Source organism: Nipponia nippon, unplaced genomic scaffold, assembly GCF_047370975.1.
Source record: "Nipponia nippon isolate SJK-2023a ecotype South Korea unplaced genomic scaffold, ASM4737097v1 scaffold_6, whole genome shotgun sequence".
NCBI classification, from domain to species: domain Eukaryota; kingdom Metazoa; phylum Chordata; class Aves; order Pelecaniformes; family Threskiornithidae; genus Nipponia; species Nipponia nippon.
This window is the reverse complement of record NW_028262380.1, coordinates 29,738,898-29,763,931: the sequence shown is the minus strand read 5'-3', so window position 1 is coordinate 29,763,931 and position 25,034 is coordinate 29,738,898. Positions and strand designations below refer to the sequence as shown.

The window sequence follows — 25,034 nt, the reverse complement described above, 5'->3', positions numbered from 1 at the left end:
TGAATACCTTAAAAAAAAAAAAAAAAAAAAAAAGAGTATTTCTGCCTACGCGCCTACTCACACATAGACACGTACCTGCCTGAATGAAAACTTTAACTTAGTTCCTGCAGTCAAAATTATCACTTTAAAGCTTGGACAAAATACATCTACAGGGTGCACTACAGTCTACTAAAAACCTAGTAAAAAATTAACAATAGTACTAAAGCAGATCAGCAGCTGACTCCAAGTTTCCTTTAAAAGCTTCTAGATTATTTTTCTGAGCAAATAGAAAATCTACACAAAATCTCACAGTAACAGTAGGTCTCAAAATACTTATCCTAGACAGACATGCCATATAAATGCTATAGATACAACTCTGGATTAAAAATTAAGTATGGAAGTAGTCATAGTAGTAATTTTTATTCCTGCTAAGACATATCTGACTCAGTACAAATATCATGGGTAATTTTCTGTAACCTTCTCAGAAAAAAATTAGGTGGAAATCACATACTAGGCAGACTCATTCCTGAAAAGTAAAATGGAATGTTTATGCTTTTACTTCTATTTAACTGGTTTCTTTGGTTTCAAATAAGAGAACTGGAGAAAACCTGTAGTAGTATTGGAAACAATAGTTCAAAGTACTGTCGTCTTAATTAGTTTTAAATAAACTTTACTTGTCCAGAAAAGAATAATTTAATCTTCTATGAACTACATCATTTCATGCTGTGTAGTCTACTTACAGAATTATCCTAACAGTAAGACAATTTATATTGATTAATGGACTTAGAAGTTCAGATCCAAAACCTACATTTGGTGAAAGACTTCAATACTTATGTTGCGGAAGCAGAATTTCTGTATTCCTTACTAAATGCAGAAAACAAAAGAAAAACGTGCATCAGTTTTATTTTCATTTACATAAAAACATCACAATACACCTAAAAACTGCAGTACAGAGCAGCTAGGAGCTGACTCCACATTCCTGTCAAAAACAGGATTAGGAATTCATTTCCAATGTGTCTGCAGCTGAATCCGCACAGGCAGTGACACCCTCCAGCAGCGGCAGCCTGCAGAAGAGCCCTCTCTCCCAGTCCCCGATGCGAGAGCAAGCATGCGGGCAAGGGGATGCAGAGAAGAACAGGCTTGAAAAGCAGGGTCTCCCTTGATTTGGTGGGGTTGAACATAGGGTATGATTCAGAAAGTAAGGAAAACAGAAGTGAATTCCAGCCTGGACAGTAAGGACATGCAAGTACATGGAAAGAGAAGTGGGATGATCCATCCTAGCTTGAGGAGCAACAGGACCTCGCCATTAGAGCTACAGACACGGTGCTGCAGGACGTTCCTCCTGCACGCACGCATACAGAGCCGCACCAAGCTCAGAGCTACTGCCGACGTCAGCAGTATCCAAACCCAGTCGCAAATTTGTGTACATTTTCCAAACACAACAGCCGAAAACGTTCTGAAGCAAAACACAGGGTGATTTAGGCTATTAAAAAACCCCCACAAAAACCTACAAAAAATCCAAACAACAAAATGTGGTTGAAATGACTACACACTAAAAAACACATATCACTTTAAGGTAAACGTTCACATTCAACTCTTAACATTTGGTATTACCACATGTAATCAGTCACTCGCTTTATCTGCAACAAAATATTTTAAAATTACTGCATGCTACATAGATAGGGAAAAGCATTCATCTTTTTTTCCCTGTAGGAACAAATCCTTATTCTACCCAGGTATTTAAAAAATACCTTGATCTGAAGGCTTGTTTACAAAAAGAGCTACTGCAGTTTAAAGTTCATTGAGAACTTTAGAGCAATTTAAGCAGTGAAAAAGTTGTGTAACTTACTGTAGTATGAATGCATTTTCATTTGTTTTAAATTGACTCTGAACAAATAAAAGCTATGCTAACATATGTTTTACTAACATATAGGATAAAAAACCCCTGCACACTGGCTCATGGGGTTTTTTAGGGTTTGTTTTGGTTTTTTGCTTTTTTGGGGGAGGGGGCTGGTTTTGGTTGGGTGTTTTGTTTTTTATAGAAAAGACCTAACACTAAGTGTATTTCTGGTGCAAAACATCTGTTCTGCAAATACCACTTGTGTACCTACTAAATGTATTTGATAAAAATTCCTAATGGAGATTCTTGCCAGAACATAATAAAGCTGGAGTGACCAGCCGCAGTTGGAAAAGAATGAGTAAAAGCAGTGAATAATTAGAGCTAATTTAAATCTATTTCTAAAGCATGTATTACCAAATCAAACAACATTTCAGTGATGCCATGCTACTCAGACTGTGAACGGACGTTCTTTCATTCTACAATTCAAGAACATAGGAAATGGGGCTACAAAGCATTTAATACAGAACCAATTTTACGCTCATTTGATACAAAGTGTTCATCCAGTCTAACTCTTACTCTACCATCAAATTAACTGAAAAAAGCATCAGTGAGTTAGTTTTACATCATCGGCTGCTATGGCCTGAGAGTTGTTTGCCAGGACTCCTCTTAACTTCATGCCAGATTAGGTGTCATCTGCCATCCTACAAAGGGCATAAAGCTAATAAAAACTTTGTATCTCATGCTCTAGCTAATTCAGCAGAAATGCAACCCTGTCAAGTACACACTACTAGGGTATCCAGCACCATGCAGATCTGGTATACATCACGATCAATCTGCAACAGCCTAGGAACAGCTATGCCAGTCAAAAGCATTACTGCCCCAGCTGTTTGCTTCTGCCTCTCTGCCAAAAGTTACAGACCCCGCAGCTCTGCCAGCAGCATAAGTCATGGGCGCATTCCCTAATCCACTTCAGGCAAAAAATCAACCCTGTCAGTTTAGACAATTTAAGTAAGTGGCAAGAGCTAACCCAGATACATTTGACTGAGTGGATTAGAGAGTGCTCCTACAAACCGTTTTACCAGTAGAGCAAGGGAAGCAGTAATCTACAGCTAATGGGCAGTAATGGGCAGCTGCAGTAGACAGAGTCCCACAGTCTGTGCAGCCACACATCTGCATCAAGGGACGCAGAAGCATGTGTCGCACCAGCTGGTTCCCCACGGCAGGCTAAAACTTTGTAGTTCTAACAACAAAATATATATATATATACATACTCACACAAAACTACATATATATAAAAAACACTGAGCAAACTGGTAGTTATTTCTATCTCTTTATGAGCCAGAAGTAGAAATTCTGTTTAACCTCAGACCTATGCTTTTAAATAAAATAACTTAATCGGACAGTGTAAGAGAAATGCTGGCACATTTAAAATAAGGGTTCTGCTTGAAGCCCTCGTTAGTAGTCTTACTTACTGTAGAAGAAATAACCACACTATTAAATGCTCTAATATTTAAATTGGATACAAGAGTTGCACATTTTCATGGGATGTACTATACTTCCTAGTGCAATGCTTTTTGGCAAGCACAGGACAGACAAATGAAACAAGTTTTCCTCTTCTGCTTGAAGGCACAAAACTAGGAAATAATGCTTTGAAAAAGCCCAAAGTCTTTGTTTTCAATATCTCCAAAGTAAGGGGGGAAAAAAGTAAAGAAAATACAGGATTAATAATTCACTTAAAGTTAGCACAAAAACTACTCAGACAAAAACAAATTTAAATCAAGTGCTACAATTACACAAATGAAATCTCATCCTGATACAAAAGAATGAAGAGAACCAGTGAGAGGAAGACGTGCCTAACTCAACCTATTGCATGGCCTTGCACAGAGAAGACATTTCCAATTATAGTTATTACAGTTGCAAGAAACTTTTAAGCAAACGTTTGCAATGGAAAAACAGAAAGTTGATGTTTCTCACATAATGTGAAAGGTGTATATTCAGCCTCAGAAAGTAAAACTGAGACTAAGCAAAAATGTATTAATGGAGTTAATGTCGTAAAAACAGATAAGAATCTAAGAAAGATCAAAAAGAAGACTCAAAAGAAATGTTCGGTCAAGAAACAATCATAAGCCAAGTTCTGCATGTGTAAAGATATGCTATGAATGCTTCTTGTTTCAAGCATTTAAATCAACGAGGAAAAAAATCCAACTACTGTGAAGCCATGGTTAAGGAAGTTAGTTAATTTAGGACATTACTATTTAAAATAACATATACACAAGGCCATGAACTGCCAAAAAAAAAAAAAAAGTATTGAGGTGGAAGATTCAGTCATTCCAAGGGACATTTTTAAAGAGAAGCCAGTAACAGCTGAAGGCTGAGAAACAGTACTCTTTTTGTTTTCTGCAGAGAAATTAAAAAAAAAAAAAATCACTACATAGTCTTAACATCCTACATGAGGCAGCACTGGAATATTTGTAACTGTAGCTTACATGTGTATAATGAAGACCTGCACCTTTTTTTGGACAGGCCACATGACAAAAGACACTGAACAGAAGGCATTTTCTAGAATAATTATCCTTCCATTTCCAACATGAGGCAGTTATTTGTGCTTTAATGGCAGCCTCAACCCCCAACACATAATGATCCTTAAACATAAATGTAAAATAAACCAGAACCACTACAGAAATAACATAACCTTACGAGTTAGAGCCTTTACCAGGCTGCGCCTGTCCAGTCTCTCATTTTGAGAGACACAGGAGGATTCAAGCAAATCCAGGCCTTATGCAGTATTTCTTTCCATAATTGCTTTCAGGACTTTGTCCAAAAGTCAGACCATCGTTCATTAGCATATGATCAAAGCTTCAATTTTCATTATCTTTCCCATAAGCAAGTTCCGCAGTAATAAAGCGTCTCAGAGCTGCAACTCCTTGCACAGTGAGAACACGCTCCTGGGAGATTTCACAGGAATGGGGAACACCGTTCTGCCGAGACAGCTTTGTGCTGGGGATGACAGCCTCACCTCTCCAGCGGACGGGGATGGAAGCTATTCCTGCACCCCACCGTCACCCGCACCCACGCGGGGGTGTAATCCCCCCCCGGCCAGGCAACCTGCCTACAGCACATGGTCCCGCCTGCTCTGAAACCAGAGCCAGAAACTATATTGCAGAGACAAAGCCCTCCCTACCCTCCTCCAAAACCGCCGGCGTGGTCTCCCCTTCCCCTTCCCCCTGCCCCGCCGCCAAACGGCCGTGCCCCAGGCCGCCTCCCGCCCGGCGGCGAGGGCAGGCCGCAGCGGCTCCCGGGGGCTCCCCACCGGCCGCGGGGTACCGGGCTGCAACTCGCACCCCCGCGCGGGGGCGGGGGCAGCGCGCGGCAGCGCCGCGGTGCCTGCTGGGAGTTGTAGTCCCCCGCCCACCGCCCCGCCGCGCGAGGCAGCCGCAGGAGAGACTCCACCTCCCACAATGCGCCGCGGCCCCCGTTCCCCTTCACAGCCCGTTTCTCCTGCACCGGCCCGGCGGAATCCGCTAAATTAACGGCTGCCCGCGGCCCTCCCCTCCCCTACCGCTCCCACGCAGCCGGGCCGCCCGGCAGCGCTGCAGCCCGCCCGCGCCCGCCCTCCCCCCGACAGCCCCGGCTCCCCCGCAGCCGGGCAGGAGGGCGGCCGCGGCCTCACCCGCTCGCAAGCCGGGTCGGGGAAACTGCGTCACACCCTCCGCGCGCCCCCAGCCCCCCCGCCCCCGCTGCGCCCCTGACCCGCCCCCGCCCCGGCCCCTCCCGCCCCCCCGGGGCAGCCCGCCGAGGGCCGCGGGGCCCCCGCCGCCGCCACGGGGCCCCCGCCCCCGGGTACGCACGCCGCCTCTCTCCCCGCCGGCTCCGCGCCCACAGGACCGACGCCCTCCCCCGTCACCGGGAGCCCCGGCGGCGCGTTTGGCCGAGCCTCCTCGGTGAGGGGCAGGAGAAGCCGCCCCCGCCCAGGCGGCAGCACCCGCCGGCGGAAAGACCAGGCCGGTGTCGCCGGTGGGTGGGCGGGAGCGCGCGTCCCGGCCCCGCCGCTACTCACTGACAGCGGCGGCATCCGAGTGCATTTTCGTGCAGCGCACACACGGCCCGGCCCGGCCCGGCCCGGCTCCCTCTGCCCCTCTCCCAATCACAGAGCCCAAGCACGGACACCTCCCGCCCCGCCCACCGGCGGCACCCATTGGCTCGGGCTGCCCGGGGAGGACGCAAGTCCTGCTCTCCTACTGCACGAGGCTCCTGCCATTCTCCCTCTGCCTGCCCCGCACCGCCTCCCCCGCCCGCTCCCGACCCCCTATTGGGCTCAAGGCTGAGCCGGCCCCGCCCCCCCTCACTCTGACTGGCTTTTGCCGGTGCCAGTTTTTCCTGGCCTTGAAAGCGCGTGCAAAGAACGCCACTTTGTGTCACCCGTGGCTCTGATTGGCCACGGAGGACAAGGGCCGCGCCCACGCCTTGATACGATTGGGTAAGCGGGGAGGGGGCGGGGCCGCCGAGGCTGCCCCGCCCCGCAGAGAACCGCCGGCGGGCGGGGGAGCGCCGCTGGCCCGGGGCGGGAGGGCCCCTCGGCCGCAGCCGCCCCGGCTCCCACAGCACGCCGACCGTTACACGGCGCGGGCACCGGCGCCAGCGCGCTCTCCCCCCGCCTCAGCCCCGAGGCCTGAGGGGACGGTAGGCAGCCTCGGCCTCAGGGCCGCCCCCCGCTGTCGGCACAAGCCCAGGCCTCTGCGTGCCCGACGGCTCGCAAGCCCCGTACCTGCCCCGTGCGGGTAAAGGAGTGCTTGCGCACCGACGTGATCCGCGCCCCGGGGCGGCGGGTGCCGCGCCGTCAGGGCCGGAGCAGGTAGCTGGCGCTGGAGGAGGAAGATGCCGGGACTACAGCGCCCTGCCTTCGCTCCGTGACACCCAGCTGCAGCGCAGCCGAATCACCGACTGGTGCAGCCGGAGTTCTTTGTTTCCCCCATCTCCCTCTTCCTAAGGAGAAAAATGGCAGCGGGCCAACACCGGCTGAACGCTCTGAAGCGTCCGGTCGGTGTTACAGCAGCGGCAGGCTGGGCCGCGGGCAGGCTGCTCCTTGCAGGCAGATGCAGCTGCCTCACTCCCCCCCCCCCCGGTTACTCTTCCTGATCCTAGAAATCCTTCCCCCCCCCTTGCAGTACAGAGGGAAAGAGCCCCCCATTCCTGAGCCAGAGGAGGAAGACACCGTGCAGGTCATCGCTGCGTAGCATGTGAGCTCAGCATCTTACCTCCCTTCAGGGAGAACAGCCTTCCCGTGCCCCGCTCCGTGCTGAAACACAGCAAAGGCTGCTACAGCACCGCCTGTGTGCAATGGAGGATTGTTAAGACAGAAATCACCCATGAAAAAAAAAAAACCCTTCCTCTAAGAGGTTAAGTTAAAAGAAAGTCAAGGACTCAGAATTGAAGAAGTGCCAGATTTAAGGTAATTGTCTCTTTGGAGCAATGCATTAGCATACAGTCCTGAATTAACCGATCACACACCTGGTTTGGGTTTTTCTATGACCCTTGCCTTATTCAGTGAACCGGTCAGAAGGTGCAAGTGCAGCCCATCTGTTTTGCAGAGCAACACCTTATGTTTCCAACTGCCTGTTTTACAGAGAAGATGAAGTCCACAAGAAAATGATTTCTCTCTTCAAATGTCATGTACTAAGACTATGTCAGAGCAATGAAAGACTCCATTATTTGAAATTCTTACTTGTTCACCAAACTCCTTGAAACTATTTCTGTAGAACTTCCTGCCTCTATCTCTGGTATTTTCCTATTTGCACCATTTTTTTTTTACCTTAGCAATTGTCATATATTTTACACTACCACCTTTAAAAATAATAACAATCTCTATCAGAGGAAAGCAGTACAAGCTAGGTTTCACTTCTCGGGGAGTTCTAACATCCCACATGCCAGACATTCACATCTGTGCATGTCATCCCAAGCTCTTATACCCAATAGGGGCACCACTGAGTTGCAATTCATCTGATCTGTTCTAATTCTGGATTGAGAGGAACAATTCCTTTAGGGGTGCCTGTTTGTTCACATTGACCATAAAAAGCACATAGACTGCTAGTTCAGAATAAAAACATATTCAAAAAGAAATCTTCTCCCATGCCTTATGTAGCTGTAAACCGAAACAGTTCTAAAGAAAGGTGGCACAAAAAAAAAACCCTATCTGGTTGTATCTGAAGCCATTTAGGACCTAAGGAAAAGTTTGTATTTTTTTTCCCCCGTTTATATTAGTCTGAAATGAAAGATACTACGTGGCTTTACAAATCTTAGACTACAGCTTCCGTAACTACTGCTGTCTGTAAGTGTAGAGCAAATAATACTGTTAAGTTTGACAAACAGAAGTTCAAAGTATTTTTGAATAGTTGAATGCACAAGTATAGTCTCTGACCCTTAAAAACTAGATCTGCAAAGAAATCCATAGGGAAACAGAAAAGAGACTTTCTTTTCTGCTTCTGCCTGCTAAACAAAGGGAGGTATGCTTCAGCCAGAAAAGGCCTGCCCCACGAGAACAAGGCCCATTACAACACGCACCTTCCTTCCAACCTTGAGAAGGTACAAATATCCCCTTTGTTACCACCAGCTGTAAACTGCTGTGCAAGTCTCTGGGCTGCCAGATCTTACGTAATCAGGCCTGTATTTTCTTTCTGAAGTACGAGTTTACAAAACACAGAAATATTTCATTTTACAGAGAGCACATCCATCGGGTCATGGTTGCTCAAGCATTGTCTCAAGGACAGAGACAGTTTAAGCAGTTCCAGCATTAGCCTCTTAATCCTAGCCCTCCTGGCATCCTTTCTTTTGCGCCAATACAACCATTTAGACTAGCTAGATAGCAAGGGAATCAAAAGAGCAAGACTGCCCCCAAAAAGCAAAAAAAAACCCTCAAACAAACCAAAAAACCCTCAACGCTTTTTTTGGTATTGTTCATTTGTTTGTTTGTTTGTTTGTTTTCCCAGCCAGATGAATATCCTGATCTGGCTCACCACACATATGTGCAAATGCTTCCATCAACACACAGGAGAGGAACAATAAACCAAGAACTGGAGAGGGGCAGGAAATGCATCAGCCAATGTACACATTGCTAGATCGAACTTAAAACTGCGGACTTTTTTTTTTTTTTTAAGGAGAAAGTGTCATTTTTTGTGTTGATTTTTTTAATCGATAGCTAAAATGGCAACCATATAACAAAACACCATAGACTGTGAAAAATACTGGCTAACATGAGAAAGAGGAGCCATTTACTTAGTTTTATCTTCTTCACTGTCAGAAACATAGTATAGAAGGGGTCTTCGAGAAAGAAGATCCCCTCTTTCCAAAGGGTATCAGACTCCAAATTGCTAGAGCCACTGCATCTCTCAAATACCTTTGTTCATCTTGCTTTGCCTAGAAACAAGCTTGAATGTTAATTTTAGGCACGAGAATCACAAACCATTACGTGTTTTACAAGTCAGAGGGGGAAGAGAATTATATCAAATCAGCAAAGCAGAATTTGCTGAACATTAACAAAGCAGATAAAGCAGCAACAAAGCACAGTACAGGGCATTGGAAGAAAAGAAACAAATTGTCTACCAGAAGCCCAGCAATCACAGTTCTAAATCATTTGCAGATATGGAAAAGTAACTGGTACCCGAGTCAATACAAACAGCTTCATGTAATGCTCCTGATTTTTCACCGCCAGAGTTACAATGAAACACCTGAACTGCGCCTTGTTCCTGCGTGGGACCAGCAGAGCAGCCCCGATCAGGGATCAGAGAGGACCTCAGGTGGCAGAAAGCAGCAGCTGCAGATTATGCGACGGCTTTCAAACCACTCCTCATTAAGTCATTCAGCTCATTTCAATTGCCCTGTCGCATGGACTCATACTATGCTCCTTGTTTAAGTAAAAACGTTTGGTTTGTTGCGCTTGCTCCACAGATGTGTGACTTTGACTCTAAGGGTCCTTCTGTGGTATGCTGCAAACAAACGTAATTTTACATACATGAGAAAAAACACGTTTCAGGGCTGTTGGTAGCTCATATTTAAATCCTTAAATTGGATTTATGGTTTTTTTCAGCTTCCGTTGGAAATTTTAAAAAAATTCTGCTTAATTCATAATTAGGAAGATCTAAGCAGCCAAGCTTAAGAGAGCAGCTCAGAATTTCTGCCTGTACCCTGGAGGTGCATCAAAACAACCAGCACCTTCGTCTGGGGCCACAAGGCTCCCTCACTGTCGGTAGAGGACCCTGAACGTTTTTGGCATTCTGTTTCAGTGAGACGTGTGGAAGCTGGTCACCTGCACACTTAAGCTGCACCCAATTTGTTTCAGTAACATCAACTCCAGTTCAAAACCAAAGGGTGTGCCCAAATTTTGTTTAATCAGCTTGTAGCTGTGACACCCTTTTTGAAGACGGGAAATAAAAATTTCAGGTCCTTCTTAGCCCCAGAGGTTTGAACTGCAGCTCCCAGGTTTCAGAGTGCTCTGTGACAACACCAGAGCCACTGCTCCTGAAGCCGAGCCTACAATACACATAGAAATGCTTAAGTCCAGACCCCAACGCAGGAATATATGTAGGAGGAGACTTGAGTCTCCACCCTGCTGAAGAATCCAGTACAATTACTCTCAGAAGTTGCTCTCTTACAGGTAACTTAGGGTCCTTCTTTCTTATTCTGAGATACAGACTGGTAGGTTCCTAATGTACTGCTGTCTCTTCCTGTATATTCCTAGAAACTTTAACTGACCCACACAGAATGTCAGAGAGGATAGAATACAACAGAATACATATTATTTACAAGTCAGATATATATAATCTAGACCTTTTACCACCAGGAAAACCTCAAACCTTTAGAAAACAATGTCTACTTTACACACTTTATCTTTTCATGCTGGCTCTGCATGCATAGTTACAGATATCCACAAACTCTTTGTCTCATAACATACTATCTTTTGAAAGCTGCGATGAAGAGAGTACGATTAGAAAACGGCAACATTAGTCACACACCCCTGCAGCAGGACCTGTTATAGCACATTTCTTACATAGTTTGAAACATAGTGATTGCAACTGAGAGAGGTACTGCACATTTTTCTAAACCAGTCAAATACAGGGAACTAGATCAATGTCCAGATTCAAGGACAAATAAAGTGTAGTTTTAGCTTCCCAATTCTAACCACAGTAGTAGAAGCAGTATAGAAACAGTTCATGGTCGTAGTTTTTCTTAGTCATTCTGATAAAATAATGCAAATGTCAACAAATACTTGCTACTCATTACATTTGCAGACAGTGTTTTCTGATATTAGGCATTATGAGGTATGGATCCACCAACATTAAATTACACAAGCTACTCAGAAGAAGAGACTATTCAAACTTTAGATTTTGACAACGTCTACGTGAATGCTTCTAATGGGGCGAACATGTCTAAATCCTGTGAAAATCCATCCAAGTATGCTCACAGACTTTGAAGATGACACACAGAGATGACATATAGTCTGATCTGTTACGCAAGTCACGCTTTGGTGTCTGACTTCTTGAAAAATACTCTATTTTTTAATTGTTAAAAAAAATAAGGGTTTTTCAAGCTTTTTATGTTTATAAATATCATTTCCTGTATCTCACATGAATTAACTGCTCACATTACAAGGGATTTGCAGAGTCAGCCTGTGGAGAATGTTAAGTAATGTGGCAAGATAATGTTATGTTTTGTATAGGCTAGGGAAAGGCAAACCTGTGGCTGGACGTGCGTCAGAGCTAGCGTGAGAGCATGCTGCAAAGAAGCGAGGATACTCAGAGCCGCTGTGCAGTGTTGGTGCCAGTGCCAGCTGCTGTTGCAGGCTGGGAGAAGAGAGAGACAGGGGCTACTGGTGTTTGCAGGAGAAAACTGCTGAAAGTGCAAAGTTACTCCCATCGCTCCAAAACCTAATTTATCCCGTCCTGCTGGAGAGTTACACAGAGAACAAGGTCAGAGGATTTCAAATCCTTCCTAAAGGATATCTAAACTGGTATGTTTAATTAGACTTCCTTAGGCTTGTAAAGACAAACACAGCACCTCTAGGTGAGAAGTAAATTAGTTCAACAATGGATGGTTAATTGTAGCTAACAAAGTCAGGCTTTCTAATACCATCTGAGAGGAAGTTGTGGTGACTATGTATTCCACAAGTGCCTTTCAAATATCCTCTGTCCACAAAGATCAGTGAAGTGTTTCACTCTCAGAAACACAGTCCTAAAAACAAGGGAGGACCAGAATAAAGTGACAAGCTTGGTGATGGCAGAAGTTATCTGACTCCACAGAACAAGAAACCCTGTGTAAAGGCTTATCCTGTATTTGCTTACACAGAGAAACAATAAAACTGAGTATGCTCATGCTGTTCTCAAAAGCACATGGTGGAGAATGAGAGGGAGAAAAAAACCCCACCTCTTTCCTGCAACGTGTCCTATTCCTTTCAGCTACAGTATGTTTACGTATTACTGGAAAGACACACAGTACTAAATACTAACATCGCAAGCATGGTTTCCAAGTTGAGAGGGTCATTTAAATAAACCATCTAAAATGTTTCTCACAAGCACAAAACTTCCTTTGGCCAACACTGAAGATGTGCTCATTGTTTAAGGGAACCTCTGCAGGTATACTGAAGGATCAGGAGTTAAAAGACATTGCCAAGAGACCTCGAGAAAACACGTTCTACATTGTGTTACATGTGTGTTACATAGTAGGTAGTTCACTGCCTTGGCCAAAAAAAGCCTCACTTCTATTTAGTCCCACTAAAAAGCATAGTGCTAGCAAAGGAACAATCCTTTTTTTTTTTTATTACAGTTCATTTTAAATAAAAATTACAATCAATTTTTCTCCCTTCTCAGAACCCTTGTCATGTTGAGCATGATTTTTTTTAAATTCTTCTGCAGCGTGTTAAGTGTCTCATAACAATAACTATTCCGAGGTACTTTACTCTTCCCTTTGTAAAAGCATTGCAGTGTCTAATGTCATGGTAAGAAAAAGTCTGTAAAAGTCACAGCCTTTTCTCCAATATTATGAACATCAATCATCTGCAAACTGTTCTAATAAAACTCATTTAAGAATAAAATGTGGAATAGCAGAAGATGTAAATACTGTTTCAGTAAGTAAACAACGCGCACACTTCAAACACAGTTACTGCATATCTCCCAATGAAGAAACACACTAGTCCCATTCCCATTTTGAAAAACCTAAGGCCAACCTTTTTATTGCAACAGCAGCAGGACTACAAAGTGCAGCATATATCAACAGGTTACCTACACTACCACATTATTTTGCTTTGCCTCAGTCATCAAATTGTGGAAGTCAGCTGAAACTCCTTGCTCATGATTGTTCCAGTGAGCTCCTAGGAGAGGAATGGGGTCATATCTGGACCCTAAAGAAAAGGTGGACAGATATATTCAACTCTGAAACAGCACAATATGGGATACCTTCAAAAAAGTTGAAGTTATTGCCAAAGCAAGTTCCCACCCTTGCTTTGCTGCATACAAAGCAGGCATCTGGCCCAGGTAGACACTGGTTTATCAAAATGCATGCATCTTCCCTCTCTCACAGCGATGACTCATTAAAGAAAAGAGTCACCAGCTATTATGCAGACATTCACAGTGTTATGCAGCATGGAAGTTGCTCACCCTTAAACAATGTAGTCTTTTTGGCTGCCAGTTCAGTTTCAACCAACAAATCTTCCTTGTTGGTCCCAATGATATGCTATTTTCTCATTCTAGTTTGTCTGTTTAAAATATTTAGGAGTGCTCATATGAAAGTGATGAATATGCTCATAATTATGTCCATCTTTATAAGATCCAAACCTAAGAAAAATATTCAACAAAGCAAAACCATTACGACATGATTTAACCCATGCAGTTAAATCATAGACTTACTACAGTATAATTAACACTCCTTCTGAATGTTCCGGATAGTTTATTTCAGAAACAGGCCACAACCCTACTTACATATAAATCATAATCTATGTACGCTATCTAACTAGAGGTCTTTGAGGATAATGGCGACATTTAATTACACTGATTGAATTAATGCCATAGGCACTTCATAAATGGAACTCCAGCTGACAAAGGCAAGCAGTGCTTTTATCTAGCTAAATCCTATGCTCTAAGTTTTTTCTACTGACTTCAGTGGAGATATAATTTAACCCTCCATAGTATCCAAATACTCAACCCTATTGTTAATATTGCACATCTTACTTTTGAAAATTATGGTGAAAATTGTAATTCTTCATGCCATATTTAAATCTGAAAGTTTTGACTGCTGGCTATTACGGTAGATATATTTACAAAAGTAAAATGTACTACTTTTTCAAAATATTAGTGCTAAGTAGCAGTTAAAAGCAGCGCCATTGCACCTTCAGTTAGTTGCAAAAAGTTAAACTTATTCCTAAAGGTTATAATTTTTTTCTGCTTATAGGCAGACATAAAAGAAATCAGGACAAGAAAAATATTCTGTGCTGAAATCAACTGAGAAAAATCTGAATGTGAACGCTAACTTTAGGCAAGTTTCATCATGTGGAAAAGACTGGGCAAACTCCTGCTTAGACAGGAAGCCAGTGACTGAGTAGTAAATGAAAAGTGAGTAAGCTCAACTGTTAGGTGTATATAAGAAATTAATATATTCTGTATTATGCATGTTAGAAGTAGTAAATATGGCATTGCTGGAAATTGTCTCTCTGTGGCAACACCTATCTGAAACTTCATGACTCTTCCACTGATATTCAATGTAGAATAAATACCTTTCTCCATACTTCTCTTCCTTACGCAATGCCAGTAGAAAAATGACAGCACTCTAGAAATAAATAACTTCTTCTGTGAAAACCTAGCCCTTTTTTTGTTTTGACATATGTAACATACATGCCTCAGGCATTTGTCCTCTGAGTTATACAGTATGTTTTAAAATGCTTATGCAAGGAGTATTTAATGTATATATTGGTTTTTTTGATCTAAGTAACAGTATATTAAGACCCCAATCCTGAAAAATGCACACAAACATGGGAGATCTCTAATCATCTATAAAATGAGTCACCACACCACTTGGCAAATATCCCTATCAAACAATCTCAGAAATTAATCACCTGCGTGAAATAAGCATTACCTTCAATTTATGCTACGACACAGCAGAGTGATTTTCCCAAGGCACATGCCAAGTCAGTAGAAAAAATAGAATTACAAATCAGAAGTTCTTGCCTCCTAATCTGCTCAGTTTGGTACTGACCAGTGTCTCCCACTTTAAAAACAATTTTGCTCTTAGACTTCTCTTTACAAGATGTCACGTGCATCAGCCCCTTAATTTCTTATGAGATACACTGACCTGGGATTGAAATGGATGTCCTCAGGAACTTGGCTGGGATCAGTGACAATTCTGTCATTGTCAACGTAGCTATCCAAGTGATCTGGGATCCTAAATTTGGCCATCTGGACTTCTGAATCACTTAAACCAGCATGAGATATGCGGGCGTAGCCCAACCTATCAGATACAAGAAGAGTTAATTTGAAGAAATAACTCAAGGCAATTTCACCACATTCTTAATTCATGTCTCTTTTTTCCAAGAGTTATTATTTAACCTATCAACATAACTTTCCATTTCTGTGAATCTCACCTTCAAAAAACTTAAAAGTGCTCTATAAACGAGAGCATTGTAACACAATGTCACAAGTAGAAAAACTGAGAAAGCCTAAGCGTTTGACAACAAAAATATCTAGATCTAGAAACTTATTTTTTAAATTACAGTTTTAGAATATGCATGCTGGTATAAACTCACCAACTTTTTTCACTGAAGAGATTTTGAAATTCAAGAAAGGAACTCAAGCATCAATGGAATGAGTAATGAGAAAAATTAGATTGCAAACGGGGGGGGGGGGTTGCTGGGTTTTTTGTTACTTTTTTTTTTTACTCAATACTGTTACTCAAGACAGCTATCTAGTTTACTGGTTTTACTCCTATGAACACTGCAGAATTTGCAGTTTATTCAGAATAAGCTGAATTCCATTCTGGTACGTACATCACCAAGAGAATGATTTACAAGCAACTTGGTATTAAAAGACATGGAGTGCATAGGTCCCAGGAGAGGAAAGTGCTTCAATATGGGCTTACACAGTTAAAGTTTCCACTAAATCCTGCATAAAGCTTGGCTGGATTAGATCAGCATTTTGCTTCAACAAACCCTACAATCATAGTTCAAAATTTGTATCTTCTGTGTCACATACAAATTAGGGCTTAGCCTTCACATTTTAGAATGAAGCTGCAAAGCCAGAGCTTTGGAAAAAAGTAGTTTTGTGTTACCAAAGCAGACTAGATCTGAAGGCTTTTGACACAGAAGGATGAAACCTGTAATACTGCCTCTGTAAATTATATTCAGAAATACACTGATTTATCCTGAGATCCATGTTCCACATTACTTCATGATACATCTAACTGCCCATACATAATTGTTTAGGGATATAAGACTCTTCCACAATTACCTACAGAAGGGTGTAAAACTGATTGTCATAAAGACATTTAAAACCCATGAATAAATGATCCACTTTAACATACCTTATTACTCCACGATACATAATATAGCTACACCATCTGTCATGATCTGTACTGTCAATATCCTACGAGTGAAAAGAAAAAGTAAAAAGCCAAACCAATAAGGCAAGCTCTCCTTATGGGTAGGCTTTAAATTGGTAACAGAGCCAATGTGTAAACCTGCTGCAGAAAAAATGTTTTGCCTAAAACATTTTAATAAGGTAGAAAGGAAAAAACCCACTGTTAGACAAATCAGACAAGTTTTTGACATCTCCTGACAGAAAACCAAACTGCAGAACTCAGTTTTAAAACAAAAGAATGACAGAATTAGAGGCTGGAAGGGACATCTGGAGGTCACCCACTCCCAACCCCATGCTCAAAGTAATTTCAAGCAGGTTGCTTAGGGTCTTATGTAGACAACTTTTGAATATCTCCAAGGATGGAGATTTCACAACTTCTCTGGGACCCTGTTCTAATGCTTAACAACCCTAACTGTGGTTTTTGGTTTTTTCTTCTACTATCTAATTGACATTTCCCTTGTGGTGACTGCTGTCCATTGCCTCTTATCCTTTCACTGTGTAACTCCACCTTCTCTGTAACATGTCAGGTAGCTGAAGGCTGTAGTTGAAAATGTGCATGTGTTTTCTTATATGCCTAAGTTACCAATTTGAAATATTAAGCTGAGTGTTTCAAATATATATTATCTCTAACTGCTAAAAGAAGCAGTATTTTTACATTACCTGGACACTTCCATTTTCTATTAATTCAATATAATCTCTGGATCCAGGAGCTGAGGTGATGTATCCTAGAAATACAACTTGCTTAGAGCTAGTCTTCAATAGGTTTGAAACAGCTATAGCCTGGAGTTTTCTGTCCAAGTCCTCTCTGAAAGAAATAGGAAAGACTCTAATATATACCCATTTTAGCTCAGAATCTTTGTGCTATAACATAGTAAACCGCAAACGAATCTGACACCTTTTTCATTGCTCAGTGTCAGAGAGTATGAAAGTTTACAGAAAGCTCACTGATTCAAAATGATCACTGTGTTCAATAAAAGCCACATGGTTGTGGTAGACATAATTAGGTTTCTCTTTCTAACCATTATAGGAACAACTTTTTCTATTATTGTTTTGTTTTTAATACTGATCTCATCACTAGGAAACGTGCTTGGTTATCTGAGGCTTTGCCTCTGCCTGCACTTGAAATTTAATTGTGCTAGCACAGAGTGGTGCGTAACAAAGAGCTCACAAGCTACCAAAACTTTTATGATGGACAGATCACGGTAAATATAGTCTTAAAGTCTGGGTCACATAATTTATGAAATATAACTTAAGAGCTATGTCATCCCATTAACACTAGTTAACGACATTTGGCAGGTATTCTGCATCTCTAACAAGATTTACACAACAGTTTCAACTTGACCAGAAGTGATGATGTAAGTGGAGCCTGGTAAAATACTGTATTGGATCCCATTCCCTGTCCTTGGATTTGTCATAACATAATGTAAAGGCAGTTCTCTATGATTCTCCATGTTAATAACTTTAAACAGTTGTGCAAAGCATGTTCTCTTCTATATTTTGGTAGAGCGGGCTAAATACCATCGAGACAAGGAGTTGATTTTGGTATCTGTAATCCCAAAAGACGACAAGAATTTAAATGCTGCTATGCTTTCTAAATAGCAGTACTTCTGACCAAAGCAAATGCATCAGGGAGAAAGAGCACGCAGACAGGAGACAAAAAATCCCCAACCATTTCAACAGAAGCCTGACCTAGGTATATGTGAAGTTGCAGGCTTAGCTAGCTGCCGTTTCCAGAACTACACCTCTCCAGAAGGTGTGTTGTTTTTTTTTTTTTTTAAATGACACAGGCATTGTTATATTCCCACATTTTAAAAACAGTCTTTAAAAAAAAATCCCTAGTTATCCAGTATTCTATAGCTTATGTCAGCAGATGAAAAAAAGATGAAAAACAAGCAGTTGTGTGTGCCATTTAATTACAAATTCATTCACCTCCAAACACAATCTAATTTGCACTCGTTTCCCATGAGTCTCCTCCTATTTTCTCCTTCATCTTTATCTCACCACTCTCTGAGGGGGGAATACAGTGCTGTTTTCTTCCACTTTGACAAATGTCCTCAGAGAGGCAAGTCTAATCATCTGTGTGAGGCAGAGAATGAAATTCCTTTCTAGAGTTCAGACTGGGAGTGGTTTCTGGCAACTATATGTGTTTAGTAAAAGGGAAACCTATAAACAATTTGCACGCTTAGAGCACAGCTTCTGCACAGGGGAAGGAAATGGGGAAGCTCAGTATGAAATAATGAGAATTCCTACTGCTTTCTGAGCACCTTCTTTGTGTATTATATTCTGCATCCAGTCCATAATTTTGCCTCTCCATGAATTATAACAAATATTAAAAAAAGTCCAAATCTTACTACATAACCACAAACATACTAGATATTGCAGCAAATAAAACAGAAAATACAGCTACACGGAGCATCACAAAACTATCCCTTTTTAATATTCATTACACACAAGTAATCAAGACATTGTTTTAAAATAAAGAACTGAAATCTTTTCCATCACATATTTGAGTTATTGGTGTAATTCTTCCTTTCAGAACCCAGAGATTAGATTTCATATTTCCAGTTTCATAGAGTCAGAAGGACTCTGGATATTTTTGTTGCTGATTTAACACTGTCATAGAATTCATACAATCATTTAGGTTGGAAAAGACCTTTAAGATCACCAGGTCCAACCATAAACCTAACACTGCCGAGTCCACCACTAAACCATGTCCTCAAGCACCACGTCTACATGACTTACAAATACCTCCAGGCATGGTGACTCCACCACTTCCCTGGGCAGCCTGTTCCAATGCTTGACAACCCTTTCAGTGAATAAACTTTTCCTAATATCCAATCTAAGCCTCCCCTGGCGCAACTTGAGGCCATTTCCTCTCGTCCTATCGCTTGTTACTTGAGAAGAGAGACGGACCCCCACCTCGCTACAGCCTCCTTTCAGGTAGTTGTAGAGAGCCATAAGGTCTCCCCTCAGCCTCCTCTTCTCCAGACTAAACAACCCCAGTTCCCTCAGCCGCTCGTCATAAGACTTGTGCTCTAGGCCCTTCACCAGCTTCGTTGCTCTTCTGTCCTTTCTTGGAGGTTTCAGAATTGTTAATTTTTATTTCAATACACATCAATTATCCATTAATGCTATCTATCTGTAAGTGTAACCATCTGCACTCATTGTGGAATATAACAGATCTATTCCACATGCAGAAAGTCAGAAGGATGCTATCCTGCACTGAGATGTACCTGTAGCCCTATTAGTTGTTGTGGTTTTGCAGAACTGTATCTTTATATGTCTAGTAAGTCAGATATTAGCTTCAGCTGAGTTTTGCATGACACATTTGTCCCTTTTAAAAAATGCTTCAAAATTTTTAACCAGTAGCTATGTCATAGTATTTCCTCCAATATGCCTTGCTAGAACCAGTATTACAGCAGCAGATTTTAAAGGGTACAAAAGAAATCCCAGAAGCTGACAAATTGCAATTATGTTACCCGCCTTTGCATGACATACGTAACAATAACTAAAATACACACTCTTCATTTCCAAAGTGGGCAACAACAAAATCAACCAGTTTCCCTGTGAAGTTGACAGTCATGGAGATGGCAGGTGCAATCTCTCCCTCTGGAGACGGAAGAAGGTGATGGGTAGATTTTACAATTGGATACCTTGATAGTGCCATAATCCTACATGAAGAGAGGGAAACAGTTACATTTTGCAGTTCACAAGCATCACAAGTGTGAACTAAGCAGATAAATGTGAGCAGAAGACTAATGGTCACTGAACTTAAACCAGCAGACCAGAACACAAACCATTTCTAAAGGATTTTTCTGAGTTTAGAAGGTTTTCCTCTAAAATATTACTTAAGTACATGTCTAAAAATGTATTATCAAATTAATTCCTACACTAAGAAATACCATTCCATATATATGAATTCTTACACTAAGCCTTTCAAAATCTGCATCCTCAGACAAAACAGAATTTTATACTACCAGTTATTAAAATGTATTTTATTAGAAGTAGAAGCAGGTAGAAATACATCTTTAAAGTGGGAGATTTCTCATTCTTTCAGCTTCTATTTGGAATCAACCTTAAAACCATTTTGCATCAGGTTTTTCAAGATATTTCATGAAGAAAGTTTCAGAGAATGACTTTTCTTCCCCATTCTGCATCACTTAAAGACACAGGCTCTGGAAGAGGAAAGTTACTAAATTCCCCTCACACATGGTAAAAATTAAACAGCCATTGCAACATCACTAGGAAGTTCCATCTCCCACAGAGATCTGCATATTCCCCCTGGAAAAAAAGCCACATCATAAGCCACTATTTTCCAGAGGGCAAAGATATTCAAAGATACGCAACTGGTAGTTGGTCAAGCATTAAAGTAAAATCAGACACAAAAAATCTGGTCAAATGTGCCTTTGTATGCCTATTTCCCACTATACGGCCCAAGCTGGATTTAATGAATTCAAAATTTCTAGTAACTCCAGGTGCAGTTACATATTGCAACTGCTACTGCATTTTTAAGTCTGAAATCTAAAGTTCTCATAGTGCAAAACAAAATTATGAGAAAAGCAAATCAGATATAGTACTTAGAATACCAGAATTCCAAATCTGTACATTAAGGGGCAGGATGCCATTCTCTGCATCACCAAAGCCAAAGTAGTTTACAAGGGCAGGCACCAAAACCCGATCATTTTTAACAATGAGAAAACTTCATCTGCATTGCATTGTAATGCTAAGGAATCAAAGCGTGTTCATAAAGACAAGCTCCAACAAGTGATTAGGGTGATTATTATTCCAATTGTTCCTTGCCCACGTTGTAGTGGAGTTAGCATTGGGTCATGTATTTACATTTATTTACTGTCACTGTGCATGTAAGGATGACTCACCCCCAAGTGTGATCTCTTGTGCTTGGACCAAAATCTGTGTAAAATCCTAGTCTTTCTCCTAGCCACATTGTTGGATCGTTGTTCCCAATGAATGGTTTAGAGGCATCACTCTCTATAATAGTGATAAAATCTGCACCTAAAATGGGGAAGAAAAAAGAAAATATTTCCAAATTTATAATTGTGACCTATAAATGTGATATATAAATGAGTCGTAATTTCCCTTTTAATTACACAAGGATGGACACAAGCCCTTCAGGAGTCAATCAGGACAAAATTTCTGCTGGCAACAAAGTCATGCCCAAACTTTCAGTCTCTGTAGGCCACACAGTCTTTGATGGAGAGATACTCAGCGACTGGATGCCATACCTCCTCCCTGGTGCATAATCAGACACACATGAGACTGCACAGTACAGCTGGCCTGCACATACCTAGCGCAGACCATTTCAAAAGCATTAGACATAATGTGCATACACAGATTAACAGCACAGTAGCAAATCTACAGCTTTCAACTTGATGAACAAGCGCTACACAGCACATCTGCACTTACCTTCACCTACCAAATCCTATTCTGCTCCAATGGGTCCTGTGCAAGAGGAAAGAGGTTGCTGCTGCCAAAACAGTTAATCAGCCCATAGCAACCTAGCGTCAGCCCTCAGGCGTGGTAACAAAAGGGTTCCCAGCTCTAGTGAATTGTTGACCATCCACAGCCACCTCAGTTTCTCAGGGCACTGTGGTCCCTCCCTGTTTACATGCTGAGGTGTGGTTTTGTCAGAGGAACACGACAGGTTCCCCTATATTTTAGCTGCAGGCTACAGGAAGAGCTATGCGGTCCCTCAAGGAACTGGCAGCTAAGAAAGACACACCCATGCCTGAAGGAACGTGAGAGCCTGCAAGCTGGCCACAGGGTGGCTGAACCATCCAGGCTCAGCTTGAGCAGCAGGTCGGTGTGGCTGCAGCCACAACAAGTGCTCCCCTCTTGCTGTGATTATGCCCCCCTTGGAGTGCTCTCCTACTCTAGAAGGCAGATCGAGTCACCACTTCATCCTCAGCCATAACATCCACAGCCTTCCGACATAAGGGATTAAGACCGCTCCATCCAGTACCACTTGCCACTTAAGATTTTTTTTGCTTTTGAAATGTCTTATTTAGCACTATGAAAGCAATGTTAGCAGGGAAAATGGTAGCTCAGAGTACTTTTAAGTGGATTCCCAGATTTTTGCTTCTACATCATTAGCATACATGCTGGCCACAAAAACAATGACTGAAACCATCGAGAGGGGTTGATGTTGGTTCCCTTCAGGGCAGACAGGAGTTCCAGTCACAAAAGCCATTACGTGGTGCATCTTCACTATTCCAACAGAGAGATGAGCCCAAGGAATGCACACCACCATGCCTTTAAAGATAACCCCTCTGCTGATGAAGTTAGACACTCCTTTCTCTGTGGCTCTCAAAATCAGCTACTCTTCTTTAGCAAACAAATCATTTAAGAATCACCAGCTTAACTTTGAATGCATTAATGCATTTCCTGCAAATGTTAATGTGGTATTTTATATAACAATATACATGTAACATAAAACGCCAGAATACTGTTTCTAGCAATCAGGAATTAAAACTTATTCATTTATAGTTTGGAATTTGATGCCTTTTTGCCTTATCAGTTGCTTCTTTCAGAAGTGATACTTCATTACCACAAAGAAATGCTCAATGGACATAACCGGGTAAATCACTTTTTCTAATATTCATGAATTTAAACTATAGGTACCAGAAATAAATGCATTCATTCCAGTTAATAAATAGATATGCAAAGATTAAATAAATACTCAGACATAAGTCATGAGCTATGGAATCACATATGTACAAGAATGCCCCAAATTTCAATTTATCAAATGTCCCAGTTGTTTTCTCATATCACTAGACACATCACTAGACAGCCTACAGAGCTCAGCCCTCTGAACCTTTGGTCACAGGACAAGAGAGTGAATGAATCACAACTCAGCCTGTTCCCTCTTCACTAACTCCTGAGCATCTCTGCCACAAAATCAAGGCTTGCACACCAGCACCTGTGTCAGTGCCTTCCCACTGCTTGGGTCTGTCAAGCTTGAGCTGCTCAGGAAAGCCAGGGTTGTTAGTCCAAATTCTTCATTTCCTATAGCTACTTTTCCAACTAAAACCCTGTCCATGAGCAACAGGTTAGAGACCCTTCTTTACAGTAAAATCATGACAACTCAACCAAGCTACAATCACTATTTTTCTTTTATACATTGCTCTGGCTCAGCAATGGAAACAGACTTGTCTATTTCTCCTCTGTACACCTCGTTTAGGGTATTTTAATTTCAGACCCTTTAGGAATTATTTAATGCTTCATATCTAAAAAAACCACAGAGAAGTTATAATACATTAAATTTTATCTAAAAGGATATTTATCATTATTTCATTTATGCAAAGAATTTCTCTATAAACAAGTAACTCATCAGCAATATGAGAAAAAAATCCAAATAATAAACAAAGTGATTCCTCCAACCAGAAACTTCTTTAAAATATATTAAAAAACATTATCATCTCTGCAAATGAATTTTTGACAGAAGTGCTTGTATTGGAACAGCTCACAATTTCAGGAGAAAGCCACTAGACACAGGTTCTTTTGTTAATGCAAGAATGGACTCAGTTACCCAGCAGGTGTTCTTGCCTCTGTCTCTTCAGATGAACCCTCTCAAATATAAATGAAATGGAAAAAAGTTACCTGTCTGATTAAGCAAATTAGCCGATCCTTCCAAATTAGACCATCCTTCATTGTCATATCCAAATCTAAAAGGCCAGATCATAGCAGAGAAGTCTCTTTTTGGAATCTCAAAAAAATAAAAGGAAAAAAAGTCAAGTACAATTTGAGTTTTATATATAATACCTTTGCAGTCAACAACATTAGATACATCGTGCCATAAAAGACACACAAGAAGAGATATTTTAACAACAGCTAAGAAAGCTGTCAGGATTACAAAAGGCTTTAGGTATTTTTGAGAAAAAACTGCTATTCACAAGAGGAGAAAAGTCATCGTAGTTAAAATGAATTTGTAGAAGTAACAGTAAATAAATGAACAGGAAAGAGACTACAATTTTTTTCATCTTTCTAAGAGGAACTACCCCCTTTTTTCCACATTCTAAGGTACTACAAACCTGGATGAGTTCTAAAAAGAAAGCCAACTGTGTATGTCTGTGTGCATGTGTGAATACACACGTGTGTGCGTTTGCACACACACAATTTCTACTTGGCCCTCATCACCTTTTCTGCATCTTTTGCTGTATCTGTCATCAGTGATTTCTCTAACAAAACAATTACCAACAGGAATCCATGTCAAGAGCAAGTTTCAAAGGACTATTTCCAAACTGCCACCAAAAGAAAAAGTCTAATTCATAATTGCAACCACCTGCATCAAAAAGTCAATTTTATATTAGTAATCAATTAAATCGTAGAATAGAAACATGTTAATTTGTATCTGATCAAAACAGCTCTAATTTTGAATTAAAATTACTAAATATGCAAGCAACACACTCGGACAACTTGTAAGTAATCTAAATGCTAAACTTTGCAAGCATTTAGCATCTTAATTGTTACTATCATTGCAATACCTAATTTTTTGCCAGATAGAAAACTGGAATATTCCAATTTTTATCCAATTTCCGTAACTAGTCTAAGTCTAATCTAAGTCAACCAACTTTTCTGAGAGGTTCAAT

General features: G+C 41.4%; 2 protein-coding genes across 18 annotated transcripts in view; both read right to left on the bottom strand.

The window, feature by feature from the left end:
- The window catches only part of DCUN1D4 (defective in cullin neddylation 1 domain containing 4), a 42,628-nt gene extending 36,615 nt beyond the window's left edge, over window positions 1-6,013 (bottom strand). For 5 of the 14 annotated variants that reach the window (XM_087735503.1, XM_087735516.1, XM_087735515.1 and 2 more), the window contains exon 1: window positions 5,877-6,006. Coding sequence is in view for 3 of the 14 variants with exons in the window: in XM_087735500.1 (XP_087591626.1) it covers window positions 5,877-5,901 (25 nt within the window). In the remaining 11 variants the exon portion in view is untranslated. Of the gene's footprint in view, window positions 1-5,667; window positions 5,854-5,876 lie in introns of those variants that run through there. The other 9 variants (XM_087735507.1, XM_087735508.1, XM_087735511.1 and 6 more) reach the window with 5 other exon arrangements.
- Window positions 6,014-12,889: 6,876 nt separating this feature from the next.
- The window catches only part of CWH43 (cell wall biogenesis 43 C-terminal homolog), a 28,927-nt gene continuing 16,782 nt past the window's right edge, over window positions 12,890-25,034 (bottom strand). For 2 of the 4 annotated variants that reach the window (XM_087736706.1, XM_087736707.1), the window contains exons 10-16: window positions 24,046-24,151; window positions 21,306-21,441; window positions 19,950-20,099; window positions 17,089-17,233; window positions 16,373-16,434; window positions 15,149-15,304; window positions 12,891-13,638 (exon numbers count right to left, since the gene is read on the bottom strand). In XM_087736706.1, coding sequence (XP_087592832.1) covers window positions 13,551-13,638; window positions 15,149-15,304; window positions 16,373-16,434; window positions 17,089-17,233; window positions 19,950-20,099; window positions 21,306-21,441; window positions 24,046-24,151 — 843 coding nt within the window. In that variant the 3' untranslated portion in view covers window positions 12,891-13,550. Of the gene's footprint in view, window positions 13,639-15,148; window positions 15,305-16,372; window positions 16,435-17,088; window positions 17,234-19,949; window positions 20,100-21,305; window positions 21,442-24,045; window positions 24,152-25,034 lie in introns of all 4 variants that reach the window. The other 2 variants (XR_015699715.1, XM_087736708.1) reach the window with 2 other exon arrangements.